Source organism: Solea senegalensis, linkage group LG1, assembly GCF_019176455.1.
Source record: "Solea senegalensis isolate Sse05_10M linkage group LG1, IFAPA_SoseM_1, whole genome shotgun sequence".
In the NCBI taxonomy this organism is placed as follows: Eukaryota; Metazoa; Chordata; class Actinopteri; order Pleuronectiformes; family Soleidae; genus Solea; species Solea senegalensis.
Window position 1 is genome coordinate 24,465,602 of NC_058021.1, and position 15,848 is coordinate 24,481,449.

At 39.9% G+C, this 15,848-nt stretch overlaps 1 protein-coding gene and 1 long non-coding RNA gene across 4 annotated transcripts in view; one reads left to right on the forward strand and one right to left on the reverse strand.

Annotated features, from left to right (window-relative positions):
- The window catches only part of LOC122769126, a 32,554-nt gene extending 25,988 nt beyond the window's left edge, over positions 1 to 6,566 (forward strand). Inside the window, exon 5 of the long non-coding RNA XR_006360408.1 lies at positions 6,467 to 6,566. This is a non-coding gene — a long non-coding RNA (uncharacterized LOC122769126). The remainder of the gene's footprint in view (positions 1 to 6,466) is intronic.
- On the reverse strand, positions 4,704 to 15,769 carry hnf4g (hepatocyte nuclear factor 4, gamma). Of its 3 annotated transcripts, none has more exons than XM_044025395.1 (11): positions 15,489 to 15,769; positions 10,515 to 10,680; positions 10,218 to 10,312; positions 9,488 to 9,594; positions 9,250 to 9,399; positions 8,058 to 8,145; positions 7,479 to 7,631; positions 6,838 to 6,887; positions 6,500 to 6,686; positions 6,162 to 6,281; positions 4,704 to 5,629 (listed from the first exon to the last, which is right to left on the reverse strand). In XM_044025395.1, exons 1-11 carry the CDS (start codon positions 15,517 to 15,519, stop codon positions 5,505 to 5,507), a joined length of 1,272 nt encoding a protein of 423 aa, XP_043881330.1. In that variant the 5' UTR covers positions 15,520 to 15,769; the 3' UTR covers positions 4,704 to 5,504. The 3 variants fall into 3 exon arrangements, with proteins under 3 accessions (XP_043881330.1, XP_043881320.1, XP_043881313.1); XM_044025385.1 differs by lacking the exon at positions 15,489 to 15,769 and adding an exon at positions 12,378 to 15,441 and having other exon boundaries at positions 4,704 to 5,626; XM_044025378.1 differs by lacking the exon at positions 15,489 to 15,769 and adding an exon at positions 12,378 to 15,440.
- Positions 15,770 to 15,848: the final 79 nt, after the last annotated feature.

Below are 15,848 nucleotides of genomic sequence, written 5' to 3' on the forward strand. Positions count from 1 at the left end.
CCACATAGACGGGGTACACCCTGGACAGTTCGCCGGTCCATCACAGGGCCACATAGAGAACCCGAACTAAACCCTTGTTCCCAGCGGGCCGTGAACCCAGGTCTTCTTGCTGCAACCCACATGATTTAAAACACAATAGTTCAAATGTTTTGAATTCACTCTGTTACCAGAGATTATGGGATGTTGAATTTGTCCAGACTCCGTTTAGGAATGATCCGATAAGTTTCAATACATAACAACAGTATCCCTCGTCGCTCCACTGTTAGTCCTGCTGCTGTTAACCTTACGTACCATGTGATTGCAGCAGCAATGTCGCCGTTCCTCACTTTCCCACTTGCTTGCTCTGTCTTTACTCTCTCACTGCATCAGTGATTCTTCAAAACATGTCTTGTGACCACATTATGGTATTATTATACAGTATGTGTCATTAGAGAATGGCCATTATGATAGATCACTGCTGGTTTGAGGTGCGGTCGAAGACTTTTCCAACTCTATTTTATATTTTCTTCATTGTATTTAATAATAACAATCATGTTCTGAGGGTTAAGTGTTGAATCATTAGCCAATGTATGCAATCCAGACCTGGTAAACTGAAGCTGCCTGGTCTGCATTGCTCTTCAGCAGGGGTTCTTCTGGAGGTTGTCATTTCAAGCAAACACTAAAGCATCTAATTTAATGGAATAAGAAGCAAAACCAGCTGCTCGTTCTGTTTGAATGAAAACCTGCAGCATTTCTGGCCTTTAACACTGCAACTACAGAGAAGGCACTTTCGGAGAGGGGCATCCAGCCACACTTAGCTCTGATTCCATGCTGTTTAGTGTATTTGTGCAGTATTCATGCACCTTTATTACTGTTTAATGTCAACTCTTAACGGTGCAAAACATAGCCCACCTACAAGCCACAATTTGCAATACGTTTAGTGTTATTGACCAAGATCCAAAGGTGCCCTGTAATTTCAGATACCTAGAGCAGAGTTTAACTGCACTTCACTACAGGGTTCCTAATATTCTTTGGATTGAAGGTGCTTTCGTTTTTACGCCACAAACGCACAAAAACATTAGAGGGTTAAAAAAAGGTAAATATTTTCTCAATGCAGATGGAGTTATCTTAAATTATGGCTATTCTATTCAGTCTTCTCCCTCCCTCCCTCTCTCCTGTTCTCCTCTTCTTCTCTCCCATCCCTTCTTTCTCGGTTGTGTCCCTCGCCTCTGGCAAATGGGAGTCATTTGTTTGTGTGAACTTCCCATAACCCGCAGTGCGTGAGACACTTATCATTCAGAGTGGGGCTGCTTCATTGTGAGTTGTAATACCTCTCTTCTCTTCTCTTCTCTTCTCTTCTCTTCTCTTCTCTTCTTCTCTCTCTTCTCTCCCACAACAGGCCCACATAACACCTGGCCTCACCCCTCATCCTGTGATTCCCCTGCCACACACAATGTTTGCTTACCAACACACACACACACACACTCTCTCATCTCCCCCATTTTGCCCTTTATAGTTTTCCCCTTCCCCCTACCGTCACTCCTCTCTTCAATCTCATTCCCCCTGTAATCTCGGGGTACACAGGACGGTACTCATTACTGCACTCCTCATCATATCGTCCATCCTCTGTCTTCTTTATATTCCTCTATTCTAACAAGTCTTCATCTCAGGAGCCATCAGTTGTCCTCCCCTTTTCATTTCCCTAATGTGCCCACAGCAAACACACACATATGTAAACACACACCATATACTGGCCCTAACTCATAATTTCATTGCCCTAACCTGGTCCCCATCATTGTGATGTAGAGTGCACCCCAGTACCCTGCAACTGTGTGGCTCACAGTGTGTATGTGTGTGTGTGTGTTTGTGTGTCCACACAATTTATTTTATCTCTGTGAATATCTTTGGGTAAAATGAGCGTGCATTTACCCAGAGAGCGAGACAAATCAGGTAACCTAAACAAGGAATGGCAGAATGCATAAGGAAGAAAAAGTGAGATGAAAATAAAGATGGAAACCGAAAGAGGGGTGAGACACAGACGGGGAGAGGAAAAGAGCAATTTTTTAAGGAGGGAAAGCTGTCATAGGAGGCCGAGGTGAGCCTTAACCCTCTTGCTTGCTTTAATCCCTCATTTATGTGAACTCAGCTTTGGAAATGAAGCTGTCACTGTATTTTCCTTCCTTTTTACCCATGCTGTGGTTGAATCAGAAACCACACATGCATGCAACACACACACACACACACACACAATCGCATAACGGAGACACAGAAAATCACTCAGGAGAGGTTTTAAATTCATTCCAGAGTTGGAGGCAGAGATTCATAGAGCCTCACCTTGTCTCCTAGAGGAGGAATCATCGTATATGTTGGAGACAGAGGGGAATTATGGGTAAATGCAGTGGAGAGGAATGATAGTCTGCAATCTGTGGCTCTAATCTGGGATCTTTGACACATGCCATTCATTTCAGGCGATATTCCACGGCTTGATGTAGAGCGGATGTATTTGACTTTGCAGTCACTTTTGCCTGTTTTTTCAACACAAATCTGAAAAAATGTAATGTAACTTTAAAATAAATGAAAGACACTATTGTTTAAATCACCTTTGTTCCTTTTAGATCATCTTAATTGGGTATTTTTAAGTGTAGGAGTGTTACCTGTAAATGCAAAATAGCCGAATTGTGTATTTAAAAAAAAAACAGAACAAAAAAAACCCACTAAGAAATCCGTCAGTATGTCCATCACCTTAAAATAATAGTCTGAAATAAAATGATTAAGTGTACCATCATAAATGTTACGACTAATTAAAAAAAAAACCTTAAGGTGTCATATAATTTAAAGAGATTTTTAGTTGCATTGAATGTATACACCAGATCTTATTATTTTTTACCTAGAAGGACAGAGAGAGGACAAAGTAAATCAGTAAAGGGCACTTGTCTATTGCAAAGGCACAGCCTTGTACTGCCATCTAGTGGCGGCACAAGAAAGAGGATCAATGGTTGATTGGTCGATGGAGGGATTGATTTATCCTTTATTTAATAAACAAATAACCAGAGATAATGGAAGCACTCTGAGATGTAATGTTTGGAACTTTTGAACAAATCCAATAATAATTACATAAACTGTAAAAACAAAAAACGTGTTTATGAAATTCTGGCAAGGCACTATTATTGCATTAAATAAATGTTTTGTACATAACATGTATTTCTATGTAACTGGTGAGTTTACCATATTTTCCTGATTGCCTTTTAAACAATTCATATTAATACTGCTTTTTCAATATTATATGAAAAAATATATACATCCTACTCAGACGAAAGTCAGGTCATTTTTATGAAACAACAGTCAAAGATAAGAGGTAAAACAAGGTTGAAACTAAGTTAATAAATAGATTTAAAAAAAGGCAAAAGAATCATATTCCTGTCCATCCTTTGCTCCTCAAACTCCTCGTTCCTTCATTTCTCCCCCCCTTGTTCTTCTCAGGTGGAGCAAGCATCATACTGGTGTGTAATAGCATGCTGTCAGTGTTGGCTGTGGTGAGGTGTGGGGAGGAGAGTGGTGCGTCTCAGATGAGATATGTGACTGGCATGCTAACACGCAGTTTTATCTGAGGGAAAAAGCGGGGAGAGACGGAGGGACCCCACATCTCCTCACTACAGGCCTGTGATTAAAGCTAGATGAGCACACACACACACACGCACACACACACTTCCAAAAAACACACCCATAGAAGTGTAAACACATGCACGTGTGGAGATTATAAATAAATGACACACAGGAGGGCATACACACACATTTCAGTTTATATATACGCAGCCACACATCCTCCCGTTGTAGGTATTGTTTTGACCTAAGCACCTCTGCTCGAACATTATGAAGTTGATCGAAGGATTTGGTTCTAGACGGCACATCCTCGGCCTGAGAATAAGAGCTCTCACTTTCATCCACCGGGTTTCGTCCACTACACACAAACGCCGACACACGTATACATAAAGCCCAAAGAAAATGATTGTGTGCAAAGACGGACATAAACAAAATCACAGATTTAAAATAGTACAGCTGGCTTCGGCGCGGCTCTGTTTCATCTTAAATTTCCATTTTACATTCTACTTTGGCTTTAGGGCTTTGTCTCGGAGTGTGATTTCTCAGATGGACGGTGGCCGGAAACTAGTTTGATTTTAGATGAGCAGCATCAGCCGACAGTGCGGTCTCTATCGCTTGCCAATAAAGCTTTGGATACAGATTTTACATCCCTGACCGATGGAACTGTGAGGGCACATGATGACTTCCATGAAGCAAGTAAATGGACAAATCACTCCCAGTATTGTATATGTGAAATTCATATTGGAATGCATTTCTGCCAGTTTAGTGTTATGTATCTGTCTATATTGTTTTCAGGATCAAATGTGAAAAAAGTCAATTTTCTTTCTGTAAACAGATAAAAAAACACATGACATTATATTGTTTTTCTGGCTGTAGTGATAGGAAATACATTGCTTTTTGTCTATGTCACATTTTCATCTGTTTTATAAAAGCTAAAAAGTGAATGCATAGTAACTTCACTGTGTGTATATACAATAATACTATCCATGACTTGTCAACCAGCGTACTGCGACGCTCATGTGGAGGATAAAGCAGTATGCGATGAATGAATGAATACTTGGTGTTCCAGAGGGTGCTATCGTACCAGATCATGAAATGGAACCGCTTTAAAAAAAAATCACAAGTTCTTTTGAAATCTCAATTTAATCAATGTATATATTAAGAAATGTAAACATTATCAACACACCAAAAATATAAAAATGAATCATTCATCATTGAATTAAGCAAGGCAGTTCAAAATTGATTATCCAAATATCTATAATCACCATTTTTGAATATGTACAGTCTGTGTTTGCATTTACCTTCTTTACACGTTATTGATAAATGACAGTCCTACCACTGGTGTCCTATTGACCTTGACCACAGACTACTATGCCCCTTTTATTTTCTTCAGCTGCTGAACAAGTGTGTGCTATGACTTTGTCCTGCACGTGCCGTTGAGTAATTTACACCACAGCCATGTCTGAAATTATTACTTGGAATATATGACTGGTTAAGTTTAGATTAGATAAGTTGAATTACCACCATGTTCTCTTCAGGGTCTGTATCTTACTGATACGACGCCGTCTTAAACCTGAATTGAAAAACGCATATCTTGTTTACAGTGGCAACGTAACTACAGTACATGTGCAGGTTCTGCTTGTTAACTGCTGTGGTGTTTTTTTTTGTTTTTTTACAAGGTCCCTTAATTTGAAAGTGACATATTGAAGTTTTAAATTGCTACACGTGGCTACTTTAATCATATCTGAGTTATTGTTGCATCACTGCCCTCACAGTCACAGGTGGAAGACGTGGGGTAAAGTCTAACCTCAGACACTGAGCAGAGATTGCTTTCATAAGTTTTAAGTACCACGGAGGAGATGATGAATAGAGGGCAAGGAAGCCGATCCTTTATGTCAGCTGCTTTGGAAGAGTGCAGGGAGAAGTCATGGGTCTGTCTGTGAGGAAGACGAGGGGCTGGCTGGAGGACAATGAGACTGGGGGAAGACTTTATACATATCTGGGCCTGGACCCTGTGGGGGCGATGGGATTGGAGTGTCAGGAGAAGCTGCTGGAAGAGAGGCAGAGACAGGAAATTCATTTAACTTTTTGCCAATAAAATGTTTTGGTTTAAAAATAAAAAAAGGGAATCTATTGATAGTCTGTAAAATGCATTTACTGTGGCCCATGAGAAATCTATATTTGCACATTTAGAGGCACATTTCCCATCAATCTGGTGTGGCCATTAGTTGGTGTAATATTGCCACATTCTTTTTTATTATTATTTTAAAATGGAAACATAATTTGTGTTCTGCAGGCCTGTTTGTGGGCATATTTATTTTCAACAGTTAATGGTTTCCTCCTACACTCCAAAAACATACAGATTAGGCAAATTGGACACTCGTGTAAGTGTGTGCAAGTGGATGGTTGTTTATCTCTATGTGGCCCTGTGATGGACTGGCGACGTGTCCAGGGTGTGACCCCGCTTTTTGCCCTATGTTAGCTGGGATTGGCACCAGCGCCCCCATGTGGAGGATAAAGCGGTAGGAGATGGATGTAGAAATTGCATGCATACATACAGGTGTCAAGTATGTGGTTCTTACCTATCTGTGGAGTGTGTGTTACAGGCATGGCACTGATGAGAAGCGTGTGTCCAGTCATGGGATCCTGGGCCAGCTGGGTGTGTGCTGGGTGGTGCAGGTGTGTGGGCTCTGATGTTAAGCCTGAACGCACAAGACAGCAACTAGTTAATCAAGCGCCAGCAGCATTAAATAGTCAAATGATCACGTTTTTTTGTAATTTTTTCCTAAATCTTCTTTGCAGAAAACGTTGCAGAGCACTGTGCTCCATTTCTCCACTGGAGCGCATGACGGGTGTTGCTGAGGTCGTCCTATTTTTCTCTCTGCAGGTTTACAAGCACAGACACGTGGCCCCGTCTCACCTCCCAGCAGCATCTCGTGCAGCAGGTTGTCTATCTTGGCCAGGCCGCAGAGCTTAATGAACTGGAGCTGTTCTATCATTTGCCAGGTGATGCTCTGGAGGGTGGGCAACAGGAGCAGCAGCTCTCCAAAACGACCCCTGGAGTCGTACTGACGGTCGTTAATGTAATCTTCCAGACTCATCTGGACCTGGAGACACACGTCAAAGTGCCTAAGTATTAAAACAATGATAGTAAAATGTATGTAATTATACAAACTGATAATTAGGCTTGGTTGCTCCTTGGTCTATTAGCAATTATAGGAGACGATATCAGAAAAGACCTTGAAATGCTTGACCTACCTGCAGACGGATGGCCTTGATCTTCGAAGGGTCCCGCAAGGATTTAGCATCTGCAGATTGGGAGGCAAAGAATGGAAGTGAGGATCAGATTAAGGGAATGAGAGGTGGAGAGAAGGATTGAGGGACATGTGGGTGAGGGGAAAAAAAAGAAATATCAAGCATGGAATTGGGGATATGACTGGAATTGGTGGAATGATTATGGTCAAACTGGGGCATGAAGGAAAAATGAGGGGATTTAGTGGAGGAAAGAGAGGGGGCAGACTGAGCTGAGGAGATGTGAAAAAGGGAAGAAAAAAATACAATTTAACAATTTGTGTTTTTATTTCTTACCTGTCCCATAGTTTGCCTTATTTGAGGTTTATGCTTGTATGTTTTCTATTTTTTCTATATACTGTTCACTGTCCACTATAAAACACTGGATGTTTATTCTTAAAAAAATGAATCTTGAGCTGATATGAATTACATCTGACTATACTATATCATATGACATATTCAAATATGTATGGAAGTATAATACATGACTTGCTAGCTTTGGTCACTCTAACAAACAGATGACAATTGATTGACACAGATACAGAAAATGGTTCCTGAATTTCCCAGAGAGTCGTCCACATGAAATCCAGTTTCTTTATTGTAATTACCTGGATCAAAGAAGACAATAGCCTTGAGAGCCGCATACTCATTGTCATCTATTTGGATATTCTGAAAAGGATGGACCAGCTCATCCAGCACGCGGTTGGCTACCCTACATATCTCTGCTTCAGGACTGTTCCTGTGTATCACACAGCCGTTACCTGCAGGCAGAGAGAGCATTGGTCAGTGGCTGCGTTGACGAGAGCTGAAAGGGAAAAGAAAGGTATTTGGGTGTGTTATGGTGTGTGGAAAGGAGAGTTTTATCCTTGAGTGAAAGATAAGTTTTGTTAAGGGTTTCAGTCAAGGTTGTGATAAAGGAGTGTAGGGAAGGTCTTAAGAGGTAATGCATATTGAGTGCGGCAGTGTGCGTGTGTGTGTTGTTGACAGATCCGCCTACAATATAATGTTCGTACATGCGCCCCAGTAATGACTAATACCGTTTACAGGAGACACTTGTGGAGGCATAAAGGAAGAAACTGAAACCTTGAGTTAATCATTCTCAGCTAACACAACATTTGATCAGTCTTCACACATCAGCGCTGAACCACCTGATTGCACCACATATAAATTACACGGTCAGTCCGTACCTAAAAGCAAGAAGTCCTGGAATGGCGTTGACCTTTTAGCGACCCCGAGCAAGAGGTGTTCGCCTGCATGAGCCCTCAGCAAGCTCACCTGGAGACAAAGGCACACACCCACAGTTAAACAAAGAGCACAAACAATGCAACAATGCCTCCCCTTACAGGCCTTACATACATCACACTGAGGGTCATGCTTGTAGTGTAGTATGTGCTGAAAACTAACATCTACAGCACAATCTCATGCCATCACGTCACATATTCTTTCATCTTCAAGTGGAACTGGCTTAAGTGAGAATGATTAAAGGTAAAAAAAAAATTAAAAAAATGACAACACTTCCATTTTTATCAAGAAATTCCATAAAAACTGCATCACTTTAAAGGTCCAGTGTCTAAGCATCAGTGACGTCTGAAGAGGAGATTGCAGATTGTAATTGACAGACGACTCCTCACCACTTCCTGTCCACAATGGCATTGGGGAACTGATAATGTGTAACTCAAAGGTAGCGCAGCACAAATGCTGTTACATAACATTTCTGAGGTAGGCACCATGTTCCGTGCTTTGGAAAGCTCTTTTTTTTTTACCTTCTATGCATTTATTTGATTCCCAATCAAAATACACTGGTAAAATTTGCTTTAAATTGTTAATATACAATGCTTAACAAATGTATTAGACCAAAATTAAAAACTAAAAATGTTATTGTTATTTATTTGGCAAATAACAAACTCAGTTCACCTTTTTATACCCACATTTGCTCACTGGGCTTCTCTGAAATGAATCAAGCTAAACATTCAACCACTAAAACTAATCTTTCTGTTCAGGAAACCAAGTAAACAACTAAAATTTGATGAAAAATTACATTTTAGCATTAAAGAGCTTTTACATACTGATGAATTAAACATTACAGAAACATAAAAAAAAATACTGCTGTTAATTTAGGGCAGTGGTGATGGTCTAATACATTTGTTAATCACTGTACATTGTGCAATTTACTAAAGTGATGAAAATGCATGTAATCATGACTAACTATTGAACTTCAGAGATTTATTAAGAGAAAATAATGTTTTTTTGATGCACTATTTAAGTGATTAAACACGTACACAAACATCCTAGTGAGTAGTAGAATCAATTTCTGCCATTAAACCTGACTAAATATTGGTTTTAACCAGGTTTCTAAAAACAAACACAACTTGACTTTACCTGGTCATCCAGTGGCAGCTCTCCAAAAGCAGGAATATATTTGGCCCATTCAACCAGCACCAGCAATTGCTGTCTCATTGATTCGCAGATGTCGCCAACAGTGGCCGACTTCTGCTCTGATATGTCTGACATTACAACTGGAGCAGTGATCTAGATTAAATAATAGCTTCAGTTTAGTCCAGATGAATAGTTAAGATGCTAATATCAGCTCAAATGCGGCTCCATGTTAGTGTCTTACTTGTTGGGACAGTGACTCAGCTTGGGCCAGAATAGTAATGGGTGGCATGTCTTGGGAGTCGGGGATATTTCTTCGCGAGCTGATCCGATCTCTCTCATTCTGCACGGCTAAAATAAACAGATAGATCAAAAGTTACTGTGTGTATAAGTATGAAAGGGGAGCATCCATTTCATCACTTTCAATCCTGGTTTGCTGTTTTTTCTTTCAGCTGACAGTCAAGGCTGTTTGAAAGTGAAGAGAAATGAATGCTGAATGCAGACACTAGGGCAGTTAATATTTAGGGAAAATAGCCATACAGGCTGGCATCAGCACGAGGAGTCAAACGTTAACTTGTTGCAATCCAGAACAACATGTTTGAATAACACATGATTAGGTGTCATAAAACTCTGTGCCAAGGTTATACCCCTCATAAATACACACACACACACACACACACACTAAGTAATCACCTATTTTAGGACTCCAACCATCTTGATTCTGATTTTCTGACCGCAGCCCTTTTTCAGTGTCATGGGCTTTAAATCTGAGTTCATGAGTCATAAAATAAAAATAAATTACATTATTTGTAGTTTTTCCCCATTGGACTCATTCCATCTCGTTTCATATCTGCATGTAAACACTTTCAGTATCAGATCAGTTCAGATGAATCAATTCAGTGTCTTCTACTTCCTGTCTCAACCTGGGCGGTGGGTGCGTGGGTATGTGTGTGGGGAGGTGATAGTTTCCATACCTTCTTTTTTCATCCCAGCCCTGAAACATTTGTTGAGTCTGCAGAATCGACACTGGTTCCTCTTATCTTTATCCACAATGCACTGCCTGCTGAACCTGCATGTGATGAACATATAATCATATAAGCAGCTTTACAGAGCAAGACACATGATGACGCATGAGTAGTGTATAATCTCACGATATATACATACTGTTATATGGAATATGGAATATGACGTGCCGTGATGTGATGACTGGAGTGAGTTGTTGATACACGTATGTACAAATACATATAATCAAATACAGGTTTTTAACGTACCTGCATGTGTAAACATGGTTCTTGCGTATGGAGCGTCTGAAGAAGCCTTTACAGCCGTCACAGCTGGAGGCACCGTAGTGTTTCCCTGTGGCTTTGTCTCCACAGATCGCGCAGTTGCTGCTGACTCCATCCGGACCGGCCAGGCTCGGTTCTGTTGGCATGCTGTCTGAAACACACGAAAACACACACGCCCATGCAGGTAAATGCACACGTACAGCACAGATACCTACAGTATGTACATCCTTTATGCAATAATATGTGATTTTGACACATGTTCCGAGATCTTTATATTCCAGTTCATTGATATAGATATAAATGCTCACACATTTTAATGCAGTTTACATTTCACAGAACACATATTATTTAGATTCTTTCAAATTGGTGTGACGTATACATCTGCATTTGGTGAAAAAATGTAATCAAACTTAAAGTCAGGTTATGCATTGTCTTTTTTGATAGTGGCAGGAGTATAATATTGACCCCAACAATGAACAACATTGTCGAATCCACTGCTGGTCAAAGATCCGTAGAAAAAAAGGCTGAAGTAATCGTTTCCGTTTCTGACGGAATATTTTAGTAGAAAGTACACCTCCTATTACTTTCTACACTTCTGTTGTAGCAAATGTATTCTGTTATTGACGTAATGAAAATGAATTATGTATAATTCCATACGGGACATGCAGTACATTGTAGATGTGTGTATAGCCGCCAAATCACTTGTGTTTGATTTGCATACGACATCGCGGTGAATCTGGAATAAATATAAATCAGGATAAATAATAATGTGGTAGTTCAGCTGTCAGCCATCTTAAACATTACTGTCTGTGTCATCATTGTTACAGTCATCTCCTCGCCGTGCTCATCATTATTACAGTCATCACGATTGTAATCATTATCAGCTGCACTGCCACCACAATAAAAACCATAATTATCATCAATGCCTGCATATTTATTACACAGTCAAAGCCCCATCACGAACACAGCACCTGCATATAAAAATAATAACAGACACAATCACATCATGTATAGAATTGAGTCGATCCCACACCATAGAAAACGAGCCAGTGTTGGCCAAACTTTATGTTCCCATGCTGAGGTGACATCACTGTAAGCACGCTTGCTCTTCAGTAAAATAATCTTTATGACACAAACAGTACCTGCAGTTACGGCCTAAACAGTCTCAATAGAATTCCAGTGTCATGCGTTTACGACCTGGACCCAGCCCTTGTATTTCCTTCACAGCTGCAGATTTTCCTTTACATAATATATAAATGAGGCAGTTGTTGTTTTATCTCCCACAGTCAGTGTTAACCCTCAGCTGGATCCACATTATTTGCGACCAGCACTTTCCAGACCACTTCATTTACATATACGTGCACTTATAGAATTCCTTTCCTGCAAAAAGCAACCGATTTGTTTAGTCTAACAAACTAATACCTCCACATCCTGTTATGACTCCACACAGGTTAGCATATACACCCCATTTTAGAGAAGAGGTGCCACATGCAATACAAGGCTATATGTATATATATATATATATATACATATGTATATGTATATACATATATGTGTATATATATATATACACACATATATATGTGTGTATATACATATATGTATATACATATACATATATACTCTCTATTCTCTGCCCACAACAAACAGTGTTTTGTTTTTTCATTATAATTGTGATAAATGTTTGACACAAACCAAACATTAAACATTTAACCAAAACCTTGTTGAAGTTACCAGATATATACAGCCATGTGTCAAGTGAGGTGCTGCAATTGTGCCAACCACAGTGCACCATAAGATGCATGTGTGTGTGTGTGTGTGTGTGTGTGTGTGTGTCTTCACACTTACCTCCTCTTCCACACAGCACCTCTGCATTCTCAAAGCCCAGCGTGCTGTATGATGGATCAAGGCCTTCACAGTAGTTGGCTACTTCCATATCTAACAGAGTTTTACTCTGAGGAGCAGCGAGATACTTCATTCCTGTTTCAACCTGGTTCCTCACACTTTTTTTACCAGCTCACACTGTGGTGTCGTTCTCTCTTTCACCCCCCTATCTTCCTGACTCTGCGTCATCTAATTCTTAAAGACATGACAAGGGAGATCCCTGGAATAAAGGATCAATAATCCCACCTGATTGGGTCTGGAACAAGGAGAAGTGGGAGGAGCTGTGACTAAGACTTCTCACTTTGGTACACATTACTTATCTGTCCCTTCTCTCACACACTTATCTAGGATGGACAGATAGAGGTGAAAGAGTGATTTCACTCCCTCTTTTTTCTCTCACTTCTTTGAATGACATGTGTGTGAGTTGCTTCTGTACGAGTGTGTCGGCATGTGTGACATGGATGGGTGGGTTGCTGTCGGGGGGTCGGGGTGTTTTTACAGTATTTGTGTGTCTGTGTGTGTTTGTGCGTGCGTGTCCTTCCCAGTCTTCTAATCTAATCAATAGTGGAGTGATAGCACCACCACCTCAGCAGATATAATCTATAAAAGACACAAAGTGAAGTGGAAAACACTGATAACTCCCATCAGCTCTTCCATAGACAAACACACTTCCTGAGTTTACAGCCCACCCTTCGTTCATAAAACTTTATTCTACACAGAGAATTTCTAAATTAACTACCCATACACTGTAAAACAAATACCTCAAATGACATTAACCTCTGCAAACTTCCTCCACTTAAAACTTTGCACGGTACTGTACTTATAATAAGTGTATTGTGCATAATTGTGTGGGATAAAATAGATTTAGATGTTTCTGGTTTTATTTCCATGAAAACAATGAAGATATGACAGTGTCATTGTTTTCTGTTAATGCCTGCAATGATTACTAAGAATTATGCAAGACTAAATAAGAATTCTGCATTGACGCTGTCTCTGTTCTTTCACTTTAAGAACGATCAGAGAGTTCCAGTGTACTGACACTGCCAGTGAAGCAACATGCAACGGGGTATTGAAAGTTCATTTTCAACTTGTTTCAACTACCTTTCCACAGAAACGCACGGCGCGTGGACGAGAATTAGACCACACCGAAGGTTTAAAATCAAAAGGGAAGTCAAACAGTTGTCAGGGAGCTGTCTCCTTTTTCAGGAATGCTGTAAACATTCTCAAATTTACTGCCATAAACCAGTTAAAATGTCACAACCCGCCCATTTTACTTAGGGAGTTTCACTGCACTAAATCTTACCTTGTGACTTAAAGGTAATCCATTCGGAGCATTGTCAGAAAGGCTATAAATGATAAGAGGCAGTATTATGGGATATTTGATGCCCTATATCAGTAATGGCTAGAAAGCACCTACAGTATATGAGCTGGCATGAGGATTATCGTACCGTATAATGCTACTTTAAACACAGTATATCAGAATGTGCATAGTAATGGATTATTTAATGGTTATTATCTGATCTAAAATGACGGTCCAATCACATACACATTAATTAAAGAATGAAATGAAGGGACAGAAACGAGAGAGAGGGAGAGAGAGAAGTGATCGAGAGTTTATATTTTAACTAGGCTGTAAGATCTGGCCTCCTGACTCATCAAGTTTGAGATGAATGAAGAACTGTCAAACACAAAATGTCGGGCGAAAAGCACTGAAGTGTTCTGGATTAAATTTATAGTCATATTAAAAGTATGTTACTGTATCTGGATTAGAATGGGATAAGAATGAAAAATATATGATAAAAAACATAAAGTTAATTTTGTGCTCTAACGCATACAGCTGCTTTTAAGTTGCATCATTTGTGGTTTGAGTCTTAGTTTCATTAAAGAAATATCTGTATTAATGAAATTGCTATTGTTAAATAGATTGAAGGCTCCAAAAAGTGTTTTATTTTCACATCAGCTTTCACTGATAACAGCATTAAATTCATTCATAAAGTCATTGTTGCTGTTTTCACTTTAATAATTTGTCCAGCAAGCTGAAAAAATGATGACATACTGATTTAAAAATGGATACAAAAGATCAATTACACATCCTTCGAAACACTTACATATTAAGAGATATTATGACTCTGGTTGAAAACAAAAGCAGGACGTAACCTTGTGTCCACCTAGCAACCAAAACCTCTTTGCAGGCCATAAAACTCAGTGCAAAGAGGCTATCGCTGTGTGAACTGGCCATAACTCTGTCGCCTCTATTTAGATTAGAGGTTTTAATAGTTGCAGATGAGCAGCCTCCCAACTGACTCTTGTGAAGACATTATTTAGTGCCAAGCTGTTTCACTTCTTAAACCACCAATGCAACAACAACAACAACATAGATTATGAGTAAATCCATATAAATGAGAATTTAAAAATTGTTTATTTAACTCATGAACAACACTTAACAGTGTTGTTGCATGCTTCCTCAAATTGTACCTGCAAGAACAAATAATATAACACAAATAAAATAATGTTCATCCTTAAAAATGCATATGCACGGCTGAATGTGTGTCCAACACACGACAGCCCCAGCAACTCTCATTCATAGCCTTAGCTTTGCAGGTCCATTCTCTTAGGACAGATTACAGCAATTACTTGTACAATATGTGAAATGGGTTATCACTTGATCTTAACAGCACCTCACTCATGACAAGGCGAGTCTTATCTAGTTTTTTACAAAATACTGTCGGCGGACGCAACAGAGAGAACACTATCTCAGGCTCTCTCTCTCACACACACACACACACACACACACTGTACTGTAGCACAGTATGAATAGTATATACTACAGTTAAAAGGCACACCAGCTGTAGATGGCAGCTATAGAGACTGAAATGTGTACGAACAGGGACAGTTGCCATGTCACCACAAAACTACAAAGCCACGTGGTTTATCGGAACATGTTACCAAACTTCCCTGAGAAACTGTCAAAGTTAAACTTCACTTCCTCCATAAGAGTAGTAGCTGTATAACTTCTAATTCTTACAGGCACTGTGTCTAGTTGACATTAAACATCACAGGAGAATATGGACTTACCTGTGTTTCTGTGTCTATGTGGGATGTGCATTTATCCAGTTGTGCTGCTGTGCTTCGGTGGCCGAGCAGCAAGTCGGTGCAACATTAATCTCAGTGACGCTGAGGACAGGTCGGGAAAAATGGTAAAGTTGTTGGACAATATTAAAAGGGAAGGTTGGAGTGCTGAGCAGCCTATAATTCATGGAGCAACACATTGGATGGCGCCACCATAGAACAGTCATTAGATCGATTTACTAAACAAACGCAAACTAGGGTGGGGATGTTAAACAGTAACCAAGCCCCATAAAAACCAAAAGGAAAAGAATCACCAGGTGTGTGTGTGTGTGTGTGAGTGAGAGAGAGAGAGAGAGCCAAGACTTC

What these genes read in the sequence shown, in the direction of transcription:
- hnf4g (XM_044025378.1), bottom strand. Translation starts at nt 12,507, where the DNA reads ATGAAGTATCTCGCTGCTCCTCAGAGTAAAACTCTGTTAGATATGGAA. An exon ending in CTGAGTCACTGTCCCAACAA is followed by an intron (nt 9,400 to 9,487) that starts GTAAGACACTAA and finishes TATTTAATCTAG; the next exon opens with ATCACTGCTCCAGTTGTAAT. An exon ending in GCACGAGATGCTGCTGGGAG is followed by an intron (nt 6,282 to 6,499) that starts GTGAGACGGGGC and finishes TTGTGCGTTCAG; the next exon opens with GCTTAACATCAGAGCCCACA.